This window comes from Pelodiscus sinensis, chromosome 5 (assembly GCF_049634645.1).
Source record: "Pelodiscus sinensis isolate JC-2024 chromosome 5, ASM4963464v1, whole genome shotgun sequence".
NCBI lineage: Eukaryota > Metazoa > Chordata > Testudines > Trionychidae > Pelodiscus > Pelodiscus sinensis.
In genome coordinates, this window is record NC_134715.1 from 57,899,398 (window position 1) to 57,920,334 (window position 20,937).

The window sequence follows — 20,937 nt, forward strand, 5'->3', positions numbered from 1 at the left end:
TAATTACGTCACTGAGATGCTTGGCTGCTGGTGAATGAGAAGAGAAACTGTTGGATGAAGCAGATTTGATGGTACAGGGTACAGTTGCATGGCTGGCGTGTGAGCCTTTTGTTTGGGGATGCTACTCCATAGTTTAGCCTTGTAGTTACTAAATCAAATGACATGCAGGAAGACTCATGCGCAAAGTGAGTGGGCAGCCACAAACCTGCTTTCCAAAGCTCATTCAAAGTCTCGAGTAAACCCAACTGATGAGCTTCCAAAGAGAGGTGACTTGCATCTGACATTTTCCTCCTATGTAGCCAGCCTTTTTTCCTCCTGATTATTTGGGGAAATTATTTTCCTCCCCAAGTCTCGTATATGCACTGTCCATGACTGGAGCATTTGGAAATATGTGGTGAATTGAGAGAATATTTTCTGAGCTCTGCCACAGGGGAGCAGTGTACAAACAAGCTGCTTGTTTGATTATTGGGAAGTGGATTATATTTGCCGAGACACCACAAAATTGGTTTGGCAAATTATGGCAGGTACATTCTTGCTTTCATAGGTCTCATCTGGAAACAGGGAGAAATGTATCTGCCATTCTCACTTCATTAGACTGAAATGCTGAGAGTAACCTCTAAGCAGGAAAGTACTTGGCATCGTCCCTCAAAAATACGCCCCTAGCTGATGAGCCCAATCTTTGTCAATGAAGTAACTGTAGTGTTCAGAGCACCGTGCTACTTTCCATTTCCATTTATTTTCTTTTATGGGTGTTACCAAGGTGGTGGGGGTTTACCCTCTTTAGGCTATTTGGGTCCTATCAGACACTTAGCCCTTTCACATATTTTAAGCATTTTGGAAATGTCAGTAGGAAATTTTCCATGTGTTTTATTTTGTCTGACCTATCTTTTATGAGATTGACTGGTCAATTGTCACTGAGTGGAAGCAGAAAATGTTGTGATGTTTTTTGCACTACACCAGCAGCATGCGCTCTCACTCCTGTTTGGTTGCACCTGTCACTCAGTCTTCCCTTTACATAGCTAATGTGTTAAAAGAACAATTTAGCTCTTTATTTGTAAAGACTTAAAGCGACTTCATTTATAAGCTTTTATCTTCCACGACCTCTCCCCACTCCTGGGTATGAAGATGTGTTGGTTCACAGGAAAAAGAGCAGCAGACAGCACTATAGGGTTGTCATGATGCATCGGGGCCGACTCCGATGCTTAGGGGACCTACTACAGTAATTGCAATAAAACCAAATATTGATAACGTTTCTTGTGAAAATTCTGGAGACTTCGGGTCAGAGAGAAGAACCATAGCTCAGCTACTCCAGTATACATGTCTGTTACTCCCTTGTGGGTAAACTGATGATTAAACAGAACTAAATAATTTCAACAAATATGAATGGGACTTTTTTACATAGGAATATAGATCAAGAGTTAATAAACTCTAGTATATTTAAACCACTGGGGAGTTATCGGCCCTATGAGAATTTACATGGATATTTATTAATAAAATAATTGTTTTCCTTTTAATTGGAGAGACTATGTAAGTAATCTTTTAAAGAAATATTATTTTGGAGTTAATTCCAGAAGGGGTTCAGGCCATCCTTGGGATATATCCCCATCCCTGCCAAATATAGACTTCACTTTTCTTTTTTTATGTAAAGTGCCTTGACATTTTAACTTTAGGGTCTATAGATTGCAAAGCTGTTTCAATAATCCATAAGATTCAATATTTAGAGCTATAGGCTGCCCTTGACTCAGACGCAGAACTCCCATTGAGTATTTTTTTTACTTATATTAGCTTTGATCCCAGGCTCTGTGCTTGACTGAACATGACCACGATCAAAAGAACTGTAGTGAAAGCTGCTCAAAGTATGTGACATCTGACCAAGGTGAGTATTGCAACTCTTCTTGTTTTGGGTGACTCAACTAACTGACCAGCCAATACAGCAAATACTGAGGATTGTGTCAGGATAACTTCTGTAATTATTACTGACTTGACAGGGATGGGCAGACAGAGTAGTAGGGGATTGGCCTGTACACTAGGATCAGGTTACATAAAGGCAGCTGCAGCAGGTTTTGGAATGTTAGTAACGTGTGTCCCTGAGGAACATTTCTCAGTGAATTAATTGGATTCTGTAGCCATGAGTGGGTGCCCATTTTGGGGGAACAAATACCAGTGAGTATATTTCTCTATTTTACTGCATAATGTCAATTAATATGATAGATACAATGTGAACATTAAGTTTAAAAATCCAAAGGAGGCTATTCATTACCTACCAGCATGCAAATTCTGAATGAAGGGAGCTGGTTTAAGAATTTTTTTGAGCATGGGCGATTGGGATATACTCAATATGAAAGTACCTCGATACTATAGAGATGTGTGTGGTATACAGGGCTGTAGATAGATACATGCTGTTTATTTTGCTCATTGAATATGTTTGCAAAACAGAGCCACTAAAGCAGATGTGCCTGAATGTTAGGAACAAATACAACTCTGACATTTTTAGCTCTGTTATTTGCTATATTAATTTTCTTTTATTCCTAGATTTAATTTTAATAAACTCTCATTGGAGGATGAGGAAGGAGAAGACAAGTCACAAGAAGGACTGAATAAAGCCAGCAAAGGTGGACTTGTCTATAGTGATTATCTACATGTAAGTGTGAGGACTGGATTATGTTACCGTCCTAATGCCTTTTACAATTTGAGATGTTGAAATATGGCATTTTCCTTTCCCTTCTTCTGCTAGCGAAGGCCAATGATAAAGGCAAGCCCCTATGATCCTTGTTCTGCTCTCAGCTCTCAGGATGTATCCACAGACATCTATCTCTCTTGACCTTTGTGTTAAACAAACAACTGCCACCCTAGATTCCCTGACAGTTCACATACCTGTTAATATTAGTGGGATGATTGATTATTTTTTAACTTGTTCAGAAAACAAATTGGATTTTGTTATTTAGGTTGGAATTGTTTTTAGACTAACAGCTAAATTGTGAATTGAGAAGGGCTGAGGTAGAGAGTTACATTAGGATGCATATAACACATCCTTGATAAATCACAGCAAAAAGAAGATCCATTGTTTTGCAGAAGGTTACACAGGGCAAACTTTCAATCTGCTCAGCAGGAGCTGTGCAGTTCCCATTAGCCATTGCATTGTGATTAAATACCCGAGCTGAAAGATGAAAAATATATATATACATTTATATCTGTCTGCAAAAGGTCTTACATTTAACCCATGGACCCAGTTCTTGCATCAGTTGCACTGATGTAAACTGAAATAAATTAAGTTGATCTAGACTTATACAGAATTTGTCCTAATATTTATATAATTATATGATTACATTTAATAAAAACCCATCTTCTTAAAATAATTATATCAAGCACTCAAAAATTTGGAATTCAATTAATAAGATTCCTGTGCAACCTTGCCCCAGCATGCTTATGTGTCTTCATACAACGTAAACTTTAATAAGATGAACAACATACTACAGAACTTTACTCCTTTTCTACAGAACTTTCTCCTCACTAAAAATGAATTCCATTCACATATGATTTAGATACTACATTAGGGTATGTCTACACTACAGTGCTAATTCGAACTAACTTAGTTCAAATTAGTTAATTCGAACTAAGATAATTCAAACTAGTGCATCTAGACCTAAAAACTAGTTCGAATTAGCGATTTTCTAATTCTAACTAGCATGTCCATATTGAGTGGACCCTGAACCGGGGTTAAGGCTGGCCGGAAGCAGTGCCGGCAGGGCATCAGATTAGGACTTAGAGCGTGGAGCTGCTGTCTCAGGCTAGCCGAGGGCTGTGCGTAAAGGGACCCGACCCCCACCCCGGACAGACAGTTCTTAGGGGTTCCCCGCTTGCAGAGCAGTCCTGGCTTGGAGTGCCCTGAGTGCCCACACTCGGCACATCACAGCACTTGGCCATCAGCCCGGCTGCACTTGCTGGAGGCTGCCATCCAGGGAGGGGGTCAATCGAGGGGCTGCAGGAGAGCTTCCACCCCCAGAAGCCCGCAGAGCCAGCCCAGTCCTCCCCATCAGGAGCTCGTACCCCATCCCTCCCTCACCTCCTTCCACTTGCCCCTCCCTAGCCCCCCTTCCTCATGTACAAAATAAAGGACACATGTGTTCAAAAATAGAATCTCTCTTTATTGAACAAAACTGGGGTAGATTGGGAAAAGGAGGTGGGAGAGAGGAAGAGAGAGGGTGGGAGAGAGGAGGGCAACTAAAATGATCAGGGGTTTGGAACAGGTCCCATATGAAGAGAGGCTAAAGAGACTGGGACTTTTCAGCTTAGAAAAGAGGAGACTGAGGGGGGATATGACAGAGGTCTATAAAAGCATGAGTGATGTGGAAAGGGTGCATAAAGAAAAGTTCTTCATTAGTTCCCATAATAGAAGGACTAGAGGACACCAAATGAAATGAATGGGTAGCAGGCTTCAAACTAATAAGAGAAAGTTCTTCTTCACAAAGCAAAGAGTCAACCTGTAGAACTCCTTGCTGCAGGAGGCTGTGAAGGCTACAACTAGAACAGAGTTTAAAGAGAAGTGAGATCAAGTCATGGATGTTGGATCCATGGAGTGGTATTAGCCAAGGGGTAGAAATGGTGTCCCTGGCCTCTCTTTGTCGAAGGCTGGAGATGGATGGCACGAGACAAATGGCTTGGTCATTGTCTTTGGTCCATCCCCTCCAGGGTCCCTAGGGTTGGCCGCTGTCGGCAGACAGGCTACTGGGCTAGATGGACCTTTGGTCTGACCCAGTACGGCCATTGTAAGCTCAGGGCTCAGGGTCGGGGGTCTCAGTGGACCACCTTGATTTTCATGCAAACCTGCACCTGGGTGGCCAGGCTGGCAGCTATCCTGCCCTAGACGGACACTTTCCTGTGCCTAGTGCGGAGGTCGTGGATGAGGTCCACGATGTCTGAACTAGACCAGGCAGGCACCTGCCTCTTGCGGACCTGGGCAGGCTCCCGGGAGCCGCCAGCCTGGTTCCGGGAAGAGGCGGAGGGCTGGGTGGCAGTGGGTGACTGGCTCGAGCCGTGCCAGGTGCAGGGTCTGCTGACTGGGTCCTGGCAGGCTTGCACCTGGCACGGGCACCGTAGCCAGACCGTGCCCCTTTAAGGGGTCCGGGGCCAGGAGGGGGGCAGAAGAGTTTCCCTGGTGGTGCCCAGAGTGGCCATCAGGGAAAGCTGGGGAGGGCTAGCCTCCCACTAGTTCGAATTAAGTGGCTACACAGCCCTTAATTCAAACTAGTTAATTCGAACTAGGCGTTAGTCCTCGTGGAATGAGGTTTACCTAGTTCGAATTAAGCGCTCGCTAGTTCGAATTAAGTTCGAACTAGCGGTTTGCGTGTGTAGCGCCTATCAGAGTTAATTCGAACTAACTTTAGTTCGAATTAACTGTGTAGTGCAGACATACCCTTAGCTATTTCCCTGTCCCATTCCTTCCTTATTGCCTTTAATAATAATAAAAAAAAATGAAAATACCGTTCAAGTGGTTTTCAGTACTATACTGTCTGAAAGAATGCATGAGTATCCAAAAATCAGTAGATAGCTAGATTTTACCATTCTTATTCATGTGACAGATTAATAGAATTTCAGACCACAAACAACCATTGTGATCATCCATTCCTGCATAACTCAGGGTATGTCTACAATACAGAGTTAGTTCGAACTATCGGAGGTTAATTCGAACTAGCGGAGCGCTTAGTTCGAACTAGGTAAACCTCATTCCACGAGGATTAAGCCTAGTTCGAACTAGCTTGTTCGAATTAAGGGCTGTGTAGACCCTTAATTCGAACTAGTGGGAGGCTAGCCCTCCCCAGGTTTCCCTGGTGGCCACTCTGGCCAACACCAGGGAAACTCTATGACCCCCTCCCGGCCCCGGACCCCTTAAAGGAGCACGGGCTGGCTACGGTGCCCGTGCCAGGTGCAAGCCTGCCAGCACCCAGCCAGCAGACCCTGCACCTGGCACGGATCGAGCCACCCACCCGATGCCCCCCAGCCCTCCCTCTCTTCCCGGGATCAGGCTGGCAGCTCCCGGGAGCTTGCCCGGGACCGCAAGAGGCGGGCACCCGCCTGGGCTAGTGCGGACATCGGGACCTCGTCCACGATCTCCACACTAGGCATAGGAAAGTGGCCGGCTTGGGCAGGATAGCTGCCAGCCTGGCCACCCAGGAGCAGGTGTGCATGAAAATCAAGGGGGTCCACTGAGACCCCCGACCCTGAGCCCTGAGCTTACAATGGCCGTCCTAGGTCAGACCAAAGGTCCATCTAACCCAGTAGCCTGTCTGCCGACAGCGGCCAACCCTAGGAACCCTGGAGGGGATGGACCGAAGACAGTGACCAAGCCATTTGTCTCGTGCCATCCCTCTCCAGCCTTCCACAAACCTTGGGCAGGGACACCACTCCTACTCCCTGGCTAATACCACTCCATGGACCCAACCTCCATGACTTGATCTCACTTCCCTTTAAACTCTGTTCTAGTTGTAGCCTTCACAGCCTCCTGCAGCAAGGAGTTCCACAGGTTGACTCTTTGCTTTGTGAAGAACAACTTTCTGTTAATAGTTTGAAGCCTGCTACCCATTCCTTTCCTTTGGTGTCCTCTAGTCCTTCTTTATGGGAACTAATGAAGAACTTTTCTGTATGCACCCTCTCCACCCCACTCCTGCTTTTAGAGACCTCTATCCTGTCCCCGCTCAATCTCCTCTTTTCTAAGCTGAAAAGTCCCAGTCTCTTTAGCCTCTCTTCATATGGGACCTGTTCCCAACCCTTGATCATTTTAGTTGCGCTCCCCTGTCCCAGCCACTCTCTTCCCCTCTCCCACCTCCTTTTCCCAGTCTCCCCCAGTTTTGTTCAATAAAGACAGATTCCATTTTTGACCACAATTGTCCTTTATTTTGTACATCAAGAAAAGGGGCTAGGGAAGGGTAAGTGGAAGGAGGTGAGGGAGGAATGGGGTACGAGCCCCCGATGGGGAGGACTGGGCTGGCTCTGCGGGCTTCTGGGGGTGGAAGCTCTCCTGCAGCCCCCCAATTGCTCCCTCTCCCCAGATGGCAGCCTGCGGCAAGTGCAGCCGGGCTGATGGCCGAGTGGTGTGATGTGCCCAGTGTGGGCACTCGGGGCACTCCAAGCCAGGACTGGTTTTCAAGCGGGGCACCCCTGAGAACTGTCTGTCCGGGGTGGGGGTCGGGTCCCTTTAAGCGCAGCCCTCGGCTAGCCTGAGACAGCATCTACACGCTCTAAGTCCTCCTCTGATGCCCTGCCGGCACTGCTTCCGGCCAGCCTTAAGCCCTGTTCAGGGTCCACTTAATGTGGACATGCTAGTTCGAATTAGCAAAACGCTAATTCGAACTAGTTTTTAGTTCTACACGCATTCGTTCGAATTAGCTTAGTTCGAATTAACTAATTCGAACTAACTCTGTAGTGTAGACATACCCTCAGACAATTTCCCTGAATTAATTCCTGCAAATTCAGTAGCAGTAGTTCAGCTTGAGTATATCTTTATTTTAAAAGCTTCCAGTAATGGAGAATCCACTATAGCCAAATAGTTTAATTGTCCTTGCAACTGAAAAATGTGCCTTATTTCTCATCCAAATGTCTTGAACATTAACTTCCAACCACTGCATAGTGTTATAGTTTTGTCTGTGGGCCTGAAGAGGCCCTCTGTTATCAAATGTCTGTTCTTCAGATAGTTATAGTGTGACCTAATCACTCCTAATCACTCCTTCTCTTTGATAAAGTAAATAGACCAAGCATCTAGAATTTCAATATCTCTCATGAGGCATGTTTTTCAAATAGTACTTTACCCTGCAAGCAGCGTAAAGGGTGGGACAATTGTATTTCTTTAATCTCCTCCCAGATACAAACAACAGAAAAAACAATGAATCAGTTTGGTATTAAAATACAGAATAAATAAAATGCAATTAAAGCCATCACTTACAAACTAACCACCCATCAGGAACATTTTGTCCAAAATCAACAGTGAAGTGTTGAGATTATTACAAAAACAAATCTTTCTTTTGAAGCTGGACAAAATATTGAATGCTCAAGAACTGCAGAGTGAAAAAAGAGGAAACAAGATCCATGATGAGCATCTTTTCATTGTGACCCATCAAGGTAAACTACAGGACAGAAAAAGTTGTTTGGTGCAATCACACCATTTGTTTGTTTGGTGCTCAAACATGTGTTACAGAAGTTGTTCTGATTTTTGACATGATTATAAATTCATGCATGAATACCAGCTTTCTCTCCTATTCCCTTGCCAACACAGTACTTGTGTGTATGTATGTGTGAGAGAGTCCATAATCCATATCTGAAGAGTTTTAGTAGAGAGTGAGAATACACCCCAACATAATCAATTATATATACAAGAATATTGATGGTTTAGTGACCTATGCCTTGGATTTAGAACATCAGACTTTCCAGAACCATAGGTTCGGTTGTGTTGGAGCAGATTCAGCCATCTGAAATAGTAAAATTTCCAGACTAACACGGCTACATTTCTATTAAATTTAGTACCACATTGTTGACTGAATTTGCGTCTTTTTAGATGACATCTTAAATCTGAGGCTCAGTCTTGTCTCTTTGGACGTTACACACCCCACAGAGTTTTGTTTACATGGACTTTTTTTTTATTGGTATTCTCGTCAGGTTTTCCCCTCTCCCCAACCATTGCTAACATGCTTATATGCCACTCTAGAATGCTAAAAGTGAATATACTGCAATTAGTTCCTTTAACAGTCTCAAATGCTAAATTATTCCATGCAACAATGGTCTGAAGAAGGGAGAGAGTCTTTAAACAGCTGGTACATTTGTAAATCAGTATTTCTTACACTCCAGTCACATGGAAACAGAACATTAATTTTAAATGGAGATGTAAGAATAAATATGGAAATTAGTCTCCTAATCTACTTGCCTAACTTCTTTCTACATATCTTCAATGGCAATGATTAACACTAACAATGTCTTTCTTATTGTAGCTTATGAACTTTGGTTTAAGCAGATTCTGTGGGAACTGGACTCAGTTCGAGTGATCTTTCAGAATGGCAGTGTAAGTTATGTGCAACTTGTTATAGTGTACAAACTTAAGCCTCTTTTTGAAAGTTTGATACTTATCAAATAAACACATACCCCAACACTGAAATTTAAGGCTGAAACTCTGCTCTTTAGTGACACCACTTTGCCATTAGAATAGTACACATATTTTGCACAATTCTGAGGGTTGTAACCCCTAAAGGGTTCACTCTTCAGAAGTGATCGTTTTGGCCAAACTATTCACAGATTCTGATGATTGGTTATCTATGTGGTTTGAAAATGCTAAGCCAATTATTGTACTGACAAAAAAGTATTACATGTGAAAATTTTATATATATATATATATATATAAAATTATCTTTGTAAGGATGTCCAAAACTATATATCTATAGGCAGATAGATGGCCTACGAGACACTGATTTTTTAAAAAAATACAATTTATTTTAAAAAAAATTTATGTTGAAAGTTTCCCTTACCTCTGAATTTTCTGGCTATGATGCACTTATACAATATAATTGATGGTTTTATTATATACCGGTGTATATATTGCTGGTAAATAAAACAGGGGAAAAATCCTCTAGTATTTGGATGTGATTTGATGAAACTGGAGAGGAATTATCAAATCGGAAACAGATGCTTATATAGACACCTAAAAACAAAAAGGGAAATATTTTGAGCACTATTACCACTGCCTGAAGTGAAATACTTTATAAACTAATGAATTGTAAGGACAAACACTTGAGTTTCCTCTGATATGCTGTCAATGAGAGCTGGCTAGCTATGTGTTATTTTAATACAACACTAATAACTGAAAAACTAGCCCTTGTGGACATTATAAAGATTTGTAACATTGTTTGGAAGTAGATCTAGCTGCAAAATGTGGAATAAAGATGTTAAAGTTTCAGGAGAAATGAGTTCCACATTTTTTTACTGAAATTTAGTATGCTGATTATCTTTTGTTGAACTCTGAAATGCAGAAAAAATTAACCATCTCTAAAATGGGATATATTTTTTCATGAAAGTAATTTTTGTTAAAAACTGAAATTCAGAAACCAGTGCTTACGAAAAGATTAACATGTAGCATTTTCATCCCTCCTTTGATATTTTTGGGTTGTGCTCATTGACTGCCTTAACAATCTTGAGTGGAATCCTCTGACCCCATTGAAGGGAATGGATGTGTTGATGCAGAGTTGGTTTGGGAACTGCTCTGCAATCATATCTCTTTTTTAGACACATTACATCTCCTGCTTCCCTGTCCTGCTTCTCCATTGACTCCAATAGAATTACACTGTGGACGACTTTGACCGAGACTTTTAACAACTTTTTGAGTTAAAAACATGTGAAAAATAACTCATTTATAATGGTTTGTGTTAAAATGAATAAGCAGCCAGAGCCAAAACCCCTCACATTTTATCCTTTAAGCATATATAAAGACTAAAAAGTGTGATTTTAGTTTCATGAAAGAGTCTGTATTCAATACAAGATTTTGCTATTGATTTTTACCTGGAATACGTTGTGATACTACAGTGATAAGTGAATGAAACCCCAAAATAGATAGTTTGGGTAGAACACCAGGTATAAATACCTTATCGGCCCATCATTCTCAGGCTGCTCAAGTATTTATTTCCTATTAAGGTGAGAGATGAGAGAAACATGCTGAAGGTTGTTGCTCGAATCCACAGAATTTCAATGATCCTTAAATTACTTGTGGAGCAATTTTCAGTTCTAGAAACTATGACTGCTTTGGACTTCTTTGATTTCAGGTAAATATTTATTATTATTTAGTAATTATCATCCGTGCTTATGTAGAGCTAACAGTGCGTTTTGAATCCAGGACTTTCAGAATTGAAAGCATGAGCTTTTACCACTCCATTGAAGAATTAAATCAATCAGGTCAGCAAGATGAGTGTGTATTTGGGAGAGAAACAGTTGTAACAGTAAAAGATAAAGGTCAATAAATGTCTCTGACTTGATTGCAAGTCCAAGGTATTCTGAGGTTTTTAAGCAGATGTGTTAATTATTTGTATGTGACTTTGCTAGCCAAGAGCACCATTCTATAACTAAAATTACAGTATGCAAATAACCAAAATGTCCTGTCATTTGATAGTGCCAAGCTAAGACTTAGTAATTTCCTTCCATTTCTCACAGCCACATGTTATCTGAAGCATTTTATGTCAATCATAAATTTGTGTGGGTGAGAGAAACCCACACTCCACATCTAGAGCATGAGCTAGATGTTTTAACCCATTGGTTCTGGGGTGTCACACATCCAAACTTCATAGAATTTGCAGTACAGTATTACTGGATCACTGAAACCAAATAATATTTCAAAAACCTGTGGGAAGCAGCATCTTACTTCCAGTTTTTTGCTACCAACCCTCCATCTTTCTGCACTTCCCACTTTCTTGCCAAGAATTTCTCCTCTCCATCTACTGATAGAAGCAGCTTTTCCCACAAAGTGTTGCCTGGAAGCCCATATACCTCTTTTTGGCTGCTGGCCCGGCTTCTGGGATCCCTCTGTCTGATTTGCTTTCAGGAATGAACTTCTAATTCTTTCCATGTACTCCCAAGTTCCATTGTGGCTCCATGCACCTCCATTCTTACCTTTCCTGTGGTTTCCATGTGGTTCTCCTGGTGATGTCATATAGCTTCCATCCCCTGTTGTATCTTTTTGGAAACCTTTTGGCATTCTATTTTTATCTTATTATCTCTTCATAATACTGCACAAAACATAACTCATTGTCCTTAAAGGTTGCCATAATCCCCCCACCACCATTTTTAAACTTACAAAAGAAGGGAGGTGGGGAGAGGTGGATCAATCATCTATTGAGAGAGATCTTCAATTGTATTTTTCAGACATTTATTATTGTATAATAGGCAATGCTACAAAGTCAATGATTTTCTGTTCAATTGTCACAACCACCTTATGCTTTATTTCTAAATCACTAGTATTGCCAGGTAATGAGAATCAAGGTTATCCTTATTAACTAGTTCTTCTCAACATGGTTTAATTTTTTATCAGTTCCACATAACATAAAACACCACCTTAACCTTTTGTGCAGAACTAACAAACAAAAACTTGTTCTGATCTATAGAAAGTTTAAACTCCAATAAACATTTTATAGTTTATTTTAATTTTAGCGACTCAAGAAATCTTTCCTAATACCTGTTTGGCTATGCAAGTTTAGAATTAAATTGATATTCTAAATAAATCTCCTCCTGAAACAGATATTGTTAAAAATGTTAATTTCAATATATAATTGTTGTTATTTACTTAAAAATAAAGAAATCAGATTTTCATTGTAATACCAGAGTTGCAACAAAGGACACATAAATGTTATGATGTATCAATTTTTGATATGCTGTAATTGTTAAAAATCTCCATGTAGTTTTTTAAGTTATGGATAGCAAAACCACAAAATACCCTTATTTTTTAAATAATATGTCATTACTGTATCTTTTCATGTACCCAAAGAGATTACTTGAGCAAAGCATCTGGTTTTCAGAGCCTTCAGTTTCGACTAATAGAGAATAAGATTGGTGTCCCACAGAGTCTGAGAATCCCTTATAGCAGAAGGCATTACCGTGATAGCTTCAAGGGACATGAGAATGAAATACTATTTAAATCAGAGCAAGAACCAACACTTCTGCAATTAGTGGAGGTAAGGATAGGCACACATGAGCACGGGCACATACACATGCACACACACCTTACCCCCAGTGTATGCAGTAGGGATGTTAAATATCAGTTAATTGAATAGTTGATTCATCTCATGAATTCTCATCGGTTAGTCAACTGTTCTACAGTCCCTGGACATGGGACTGGCAGCCACTGAGCTCTGGCCCCACTCCAGGGGAACCCTCTGCTACTCTGTGCTAATGCCTCTATATCAGAGGCAGCAGCGCAGAGTGCCAGGTGGGACCTGTTCCACAAGGGGAGTCAGTTTAAAAACCAGCTCTCCTCACGGACTGGCTGCCTGCCACCCCATGCTGGTGCCTCTGATACAGCAGCAGCAGCCCACATCCAGGGGGAGGAGGGATCTGAGCTCCTGGACCTGGCATGAGCCAGAACTGAGCTGGGCAGCCTGCCTGGCTCCTAATACACTTTAAAAGCAGAGCCGCAGCAGAGGTAGGTCCCAGACCTGGTGCAAGCTGAGACTGAGCTGGGCTGCTGGCCAGCCTGTTAAAAAAAATTACTGACGGGAAGGGGAGGGATGAGTGTATTCTACAGCATTAACATACAGGCTTTTGCTTATCGGTTAATCGACTATACTATTACATCCCTAGTATGCAGTGCTGTGGCAATAGGAGAGCTTGGCAATAATGCTATGGCAATAGGAAAGCTTCTCTTCTCCACATAGCTACCTTATCTCATGGAGGTGGATTAATTAAGCCTATGAGAGAAGCTCTCCCATTAGAGTAGTGACATTTTCACTGATGTGCCAAACCCCATTTTAAATTAGTATTCTTACCCTATTTATGGAAGGAGAAATTGAGAGAGGTAGGCAGTTTATTGAAATCAATAAGAGTTAGGTGCCTAAATGATTTCTGGGCTAAAGCGATTTGTCCAGGTCTACAGAGGAAGTCCATGTTAGATGAGATTAGAAAAAAGGAGTTTCTGTCTCCCAGCTCTAGGAGCATTTAAGAGGAACACATTACCCGTATCACCTACTCACTTTATGATATTTTATTTTTAAGGCATGGCTGGAAAGAACACCAGGATTAGAACCGGAAGGGTTTAATTTCTGGGGAAAATTTGAAGTGAATGTGTTAAAAGGTCTAGAAGAGGAAGTGGCAATGGTTCAGGTACATTACATTTCCTCAGTCTATCAATAAGCATGAGATATGTGATAAAATAAGATCCTATCATTTTCATTTCCATTTTAATCTAATCACTGATCCTTTCTCTTGGTTCCTTCAGTCTTAAATCAACTCAGACTTTGATTGCAAAAGATAGGGTTGAAATCCTGGCTCCAGTGAAGTCAATGAAAGTTTTGCCATTGACTTCACCGGAGCCAGAATTTCACCCACGCAGTTGATTCTGAAGATCAACATGCAACTCTTCCATATGAATTCCCATGGGCTTGTTCATAGAAGAAAATGTTTGCAATGCACAACTGTGAAGTGGTAATGTAGTGTTTCACATAGATTTACTAAATGGTACGCATGGGTCCAGCAAGAAGGGATGTCCATTCATAGACTGATATTTAACTTACTGAACTACATATATATATTAGCTGTTTTGCTTTTAAAATGTTTTGTTTTTAAAAACTAATCATTTAGTTGCCCAACAGAACACAAATATCTAGATGCGAGTGATTATATGTCTCAGAAAAGGTTCTCTTGCTGTATTTTGAGGATTCATTTTTGGAAATTATCTTCTTTAGGTCAAATTACATTTTTAATTAAAAAAATTCTATATTCAATTGTGGGATTTTTTTGACAAGTTCTAAGGTCAATATTTTTCTAAATGCTGGATTTCTTTCTTCCTGTCTGCCTGCCTTCCTTGCTGCAAATAAAGAACCGATAAAATCTGACCTGTAAATCCTTGAGGACAGATTTTTTTTAAAAAGTATGAATTATGCAATTGTGTTCAATCTTGTGAATGAATTGATCTCATCTGGATATGAAATCTGGCTAACTGATGTGGTGAATTAAGTATATTTATGCATGCACTGGTTATAATCATTGTGCATTTGCGTAGGCAAGGCACATCCTACTTGTTTAGAAATATATTTACAGGTGTAAATTCATAGAATTATGATGCCAAATATTGTACTTGTATAATAAATCATTTAAAAAAGTGTAGGCCTCTTCTAAAAATAATTATTTCATTTTATGTTTTTAAGACCAAGCAAGCATCAGAGGAAAAAGAGGACCTACTGGCTGAACTTAAAAAACAAAAAGAGGTTTTTATTTCATTATTTGATGAAAAGCGCCATGAACATCTTCTGAGTAAAGGTAAGTTATGTTTTCACCTGGAAAAATATAGTTTCATAACAATAACTGGACCCTTTCTGAAAAAGAAGTTTTAAAAATGCAAGGGAGAAAGTTGTCTTTGAAAGTTATGATTTCAAGTTTGTGATTTGCTTTTTTTTTTAAGTTAATTTTATGATGATTTGTCAATTTTCCAAGTAATGGTGGAATTCATTCTACAGTTACTTTAGAAGCAACTCTGATTGCTAAACACAATAATATATACTTTTCTCCTACCATATATTTTTGTATCCTTACTATGTACTAAAATGGACTCCAGACATTTGCAGGAAAATTAACACAGAAACAATTTTTTAAAAATTTTAATTTTGCAGGAGAAAGAAGACTCTCTTATAAAGCATTGCAAGGAGCTTTAATGATCTACTTCTACAGGTACTGTAATGAGATATTGCTGTAATATTTAGGGGGGGGTAACTGAAGAAAGAAGTCAAGGGTAATTGTGGTCTATTTATTATTGCAACTGATTGTTGAAAAACTATTCTAGAGCATATATTATATTTTAGCAGGTTTCTTAATTTCTCCTAAGGACAAATTGTTATAATGTGGGACAAAAGGCAACTCACATTTTAGGAGGATGAAAGCACCTAGTAGAATACTGGGTTTGTTTTTTTTTATTGGTAGAAGAAATTTAGAGGTAAAAAAATTACCAATGTCAGTGCTATGCCTACTTGAAGTGGTGCTTTGTTAAACATGGCATATTAGGAAATATTAGTAAGATAATACAAACTTTCTCTATGTCTTGTCTTTAATTTTTCAAGAGAGGAGCCTCGCTTTCAGGTTCCCTTCCAGCTTCTTACTTCTCTCATGGATATCGATGCACTCATGACCAAATGGAGATGTAAGTTTCTTCTGTATCATGATACTATATCTTCTAGGTGCAGGATTATTCTTCCCTTTGTCACTATAGTTGTAATCAAGATGTATCAAACCAGAATTCTAAAGACCTGCTCCCCTTTTTATTCTAAGACCACTGCTTTTGTTTTGATCTGGAGGGCTGGTGAGTGGTTGTTCTGCTTGGGGAGGCTGTGGCTCCCTAGCCTGCTTCTTTTTCCTGTGGCCAGGCCCATACTCCCCTCCTGCTCTGCCAAGGACCCCACCATGTGCTCCTCCCATACCCCACTCTGTTATCTCCCTCCTTTCTTCCCTGCTCCCCTCTCCCCCCAAAATATCTATGTATTCTTTATATTTATTCTCAGTGCATGTGTGGTTTCTACATGCAATTTTTTTCAGAAATGGGCTTTTTAGAATCTACTCCAAAGTATTTTTGAATATCCATGTTCTCAAGTTGAACAACTAGCTAAGGGGTGCTGGATCACATGGCATCCAGGGACCAGTGTGAAATGTGTATCTGAGTTTCACTGGAGAAACTCATAAGGTGGGCAAGCGAAGGTGGGGAAGCTGGAAGTGGAGAGCAGTGACTAGTGGAGATGAGGAGGAGAAGCACACAGAGGAGAGGGGATAAGAGAGGGGTGGATGGAGGTACAAGTGTGGGTGAGAAGAAAACCCATGTAAGGAAGGGGGCTGAGTGAACGAAGAGAGAGGGACTATAGTAACTGAGTAACAGGGGGCCAAATAAGCAGAGGAGCAGGAACTGAGGACCAAATGGGTGTCATGAGAAGGGAAGAGGAAACCCACTAGATACTAGCAAGGGAAGGGAGGCTGAGCCCTAAGCAAGGAGGGGACTGTAGCAATCGTGTGAGGAGAGGGCAAGAAGGGGAAGGTACTGGGAAGCTATCTCTGCAGAGCTGGTTGGGCTAGGCAAACTCCCTCCATCACCCACATACCAGCAAAGGGACAGGGGGACTACAGAGACAGTATGTCAGGGGAGGGGAAGAGGACCCAGGAAAGCTCACCAACAATTTACGCTGGGGGAACCAAACCCATCACCCTTCTCCACACAACAGCAAGCATGGCGGGCAGTGGTGGTGAGGAGGCTGATCAGGGAGAAGGGAAGGGGAACACTCGGAGCAGCAAGCAACAGCTGGGGCAAGGAGGCGGGGAAAGGAGGAAACCTCACACAGGGCAAATGGGGAGTCTGAGGAGAGACAGGATAGGGAACTCACTGACTGGGACCAACCAAACAGGATAGGGTAAAGAAGGATGGAATGGGGGAAAGGCAGCTAAGAAGCCCACTTTGCACACCCTGGGCCAAGGAGCAGGGAGGAGGACTACATGGGCTGAGGGCCAAACAGGGAGGAGGGGAACAAATGGACAAGCAAGCAACACAGCAAGGTAGGTGGGGATGGTCACTGGAGACCAAGGCTGGTACTCATCTCAGAGAAGGTGTGCTGGGGAAAACTGCAGGCTGCCACAGCAGGGAAAGCCAACGTGACTGTAATTGGAGCCTTATATATGTTCCATGCAGGTTCCAGGTAGGGAGCTGAGGAGGCTCCCTGCCACACAGCCTTCCCAGCCACTTGGGAACCTGCCTGAACCATGCTAACAACATCCTGTAGCAACACATGGCAGGGAGGAGAGCGGCGGGGCTGCCACACTCCAGCATTCAGCAGCACACCTGTGGCCCCTGTGTGGGAAAGCAGTGCCTTCCTTTGCCTGATGGGTGCACCACCCAAGTCCTTACCTGTTGATGCATGTACATGGAACAGCCTTTGCCTTCCTTTAAGACTAAATAGATCACTTCCATGATATGCCTAAAATTGGGGCAACATCTTATTATCTATGGGTACATCTGTAACTGCCACCAAGCAGATTTGAACCTAGGACCTCTGGAGCTTAGTATAGGAGCCTCCACCCTTTGAGCTAAAAGCCCATGCTATAGAAGTCTCTTAGTCTTATCTGTTGCTGTGGTCTCGGTGCCACTGCAGGGGTTACACATCTACACAGCAACATTTTTTTTCAAAATAACTAGCATTATTTCAAAATAACTTAGTTTGTGTATATACAGCAGGCAGTTATTTCAAAATAATGTCAAAATACTGTCAAGCTAGAGGACTTCTTACTCGGACTCATGTAACCCTCATTGTACGAGGAGTAAGGGGAGTCAGAGAAAAAGTGCTCTATTTCAAAATAAGTGCTGTATAGAAGCTCCCAAATTTTGAAATAAGCTACGCAATTGACGTAGCTCAATTGGAATAGCTTATTTCGAGTTAGGCCCTGCTGTATAGACATACCCTAAGGGAACTACAGTTTCTTCCCACACCTCATCATTCCTCTCTATCCAAACATTCTTTGAGCTCTTTTATGCCTTGTGTACGTAACAGGGTGAAATATGTTATCATATATGGGATTACAGTCAGCAGTACTACTTAGTCAATATGCAACATGCTGACCGAGTCTCTCTGATGGCCTAGTGGGTCATCTATGACCTTTATTTGTGATGTTCCAGGAAAATAGTCATAAGCATTGCCCCAAACCTGAGGACTTCACAGGAAACTGATATACAATATAACTTACAATCTGGCCAGCTTTAATAGGGACGTTAGTAGTCAACACCATTATAACTAAACCCTTTTTTATCCCAAAGCAGCAACTTAAAAAGTAAATTCTAAAGGCCATATTTTGTTGATTCCTGTTACTTAGATAATCATGTCTGCATGGCACACAGAATGATTGGCAGCAAGGTGGGCACTGGAGGATCATCAGGCTATCAGTATTTGCGCGCCACAGTGAGGTGAGAATGAAGAAAAATTATTTAAACTTCATAGTAGTAGTCTTTTCCACTCAATAACCTGTTTACAGTACATTACACTAACATGATCAGTACTTTTTATTTAGTCGTAGCCAGGTAAAAAGCACTTTAGTATTAGTGAAAGAATCCAGAAAAAAAAAGAGCATCAGTCCAAATATAGTGAAAATAAACAATAAGTATTACAGAACCAATGTCTACAGAGACTTTGAACATTGACATCTTTATATAAAAAGCTGTGTTTATACAGCAGAAAGAGGGTGACCTTTTATCTTAAGAGTTAAACTATTCTTTGAGTTTAGGGACTGAAAAAACTTGAATGTATATTGGTAAAAGCTATTAGTGTTTATAGATTTTCAGTACCTCTTTCTGTTTTGTCAGTCAACTAAAGACAAGCTTTTCCATGTGACAAGAGGTGAAGTTCCATAAAAGTCAATGCAGTTGTGAAGATTTATTACACTAATGGAAAGTGGGAGGAGTCTAACTAATCAGTTACAGTTGTCATCTTTCAGAATTGTTAGTCTTCCCTGCTGTGCAAGGCACATATAATCGGGGATCTTATCTCTCTATCTCACTGACCAGTTCTCCTGCACTTCAGATGACGGGTCATGTGAAGAAGTGGGTAGTACCCATGAAAGCTCATGATACAATCTACATATTTTGTCAGTCTTTAAGGTGCTGCTAGACTATTTGTTGTTTTTTAAGTTGTCCCAGTTACAGACTAACTTGTCTACCCCTCTGAAGCCCTGAAACAATGTTTGAGAAAAGAGTTGATTGATTGTTTGAATCAAATTACAAAGTGGGTAGAAATGCAACAGATTTACTGTTTTGTACAAACATAACTTAGGGTAGGGTTACAAAAGGTACTTAGGCTTTTAAGTGAACCTAAATTTCAAGCCTAAATCAGCAATGATTGTGAGTGGAAGCCAGGAAAAAACATGGCTTTGACATGAAGGCAATTTTGATGAGTTTCCCTTTGTGGCTCTTTCAAGAATGAAAGATCCAAGAGATTGAAACCACATGAATTCAAATAATCTTTGTGTCATTCAGCTGTAGTCTGAACTGCCACAACACTTGGTGGAAAGACCATGAAATCATTACTTATAGATGTTTTCCATTAGAAGATAATGGAGGGTTAGCTTGTGTACTATATCGTTCAAACACCGTGGGAGTTCCCAGGATCCTTTGTAATGTAATTTGATAGATCTGAACCAAGATTAGAGAGGCTATAATTGGCCTTTACAAAGCCTAAATTACCATATTAAAGTTAATGCATCTGATTTTATTTTTTCAGTGACAGGTACAAGGTGTTTGTAGATTTGTTCAACCTTTCAACATTTTTGGTGGCAAGACACTGGATACCAAAGATGAACCCAACTATTCATAAATTTCTTTACACAGCAGAATATTGTGACAGCTCCTATTTTAGCAGTGATGATTCAGATTAAAGAACCTTCCTATGGTGATCCATGTTAAAGAACTTTGAATTGTCATGTAAACTGGTTCTGACCTTTTGTGAGGTCCCTTAAATTTATTAAATGTTACAAAGCATGTATATATATTTATGTACACCAGGCTATAGGATTTAAAGTTTATGATGAAAATTTGGACACATGATAAATAGTATGATTTATAAATGATACTAACTACTAAATTTTCATATTGAGCTATTTTTAAAACATTACAGAAATAAGAAGGCACAGTTTGCTGAAGGAAACAGCATTCAGAGATATGACTCTGGATAAGTTGAAATGCTGTTGTTAATGCTAATGCATTTTCCTCAGTATCTTTAAAGAGATAGTTTTGTTATTAAAAATCACACAGGACTTCTAAAATGTCTTTTCATTTTAATAATCCAATTTACTTTTCTATATTTGTGCTTATTTTTGCATTTCTGGCATCTTGGACAATGAGTGTGAACTAATTCATTTTACTTTTGTTTAGTTCATTTTTCATCAATTTTCATACACTAGAAAATGCTTTATATTTGTTTACTTTAAAAACATGTCCCTGTTGGAATAAAAAAAAGGGGAATTTTTATTGCATTGAGATTTTCATACTGCTAAATTTTAGAAAGTCTAAACATGGAGCCAAAGTGGGCCTGACAGTGTTCCTAAATAATTTATATGAAAAGGGCAATATCTTGATTCTTATGTGCCATAATAAAATATGCAATAATGCATACCTGTAAAAGATAGCATAATTAATACCTGATATTCTTGTTAAATACTTGTTATATATGCTTTATTTTTGTCTCATACTTA

General features: G+C 40.5%; 1 protein-coding gene across 1 annotated transcript; it reads left to right on the top strand.

Annotated features, from left to right (window-relative positions):
* The first annotated feature begins 2,006 nt into the window (after positions 1-2,006).
* On the top strand, positions 2,007-20,393 carry TDO2 (tryptophan 2,3-dioxygenase). The gene is made up of 12 exons (XM_006121847.4): positions 2,007-2,163; positions 2,533-2,641; positions 8,022-8,112; positions 8,976-9,046; positions 10,666-10,793; positions 12,506-12,692; positions 13,729-13,836; positions 14,880-14,991; positions 15,342-15,399; positions 15,786-15,865; positions 18,568-18,658; positions 19,968-20,393. Exons 1-12 carry the CDS (start codon positions 2,129-2,131, stop codon positions 20,119-20,121), a joined length of 1,224 nt encoding a protein of 407 aa, XP_006121909.1. The 5' UTR covers positions 2,007-2,128; the 3' UTR covers positions 20,122-20,393.
* The last annotated feature ends 544 nt before the right edge of the window (positions 20,394-20,937 follow it).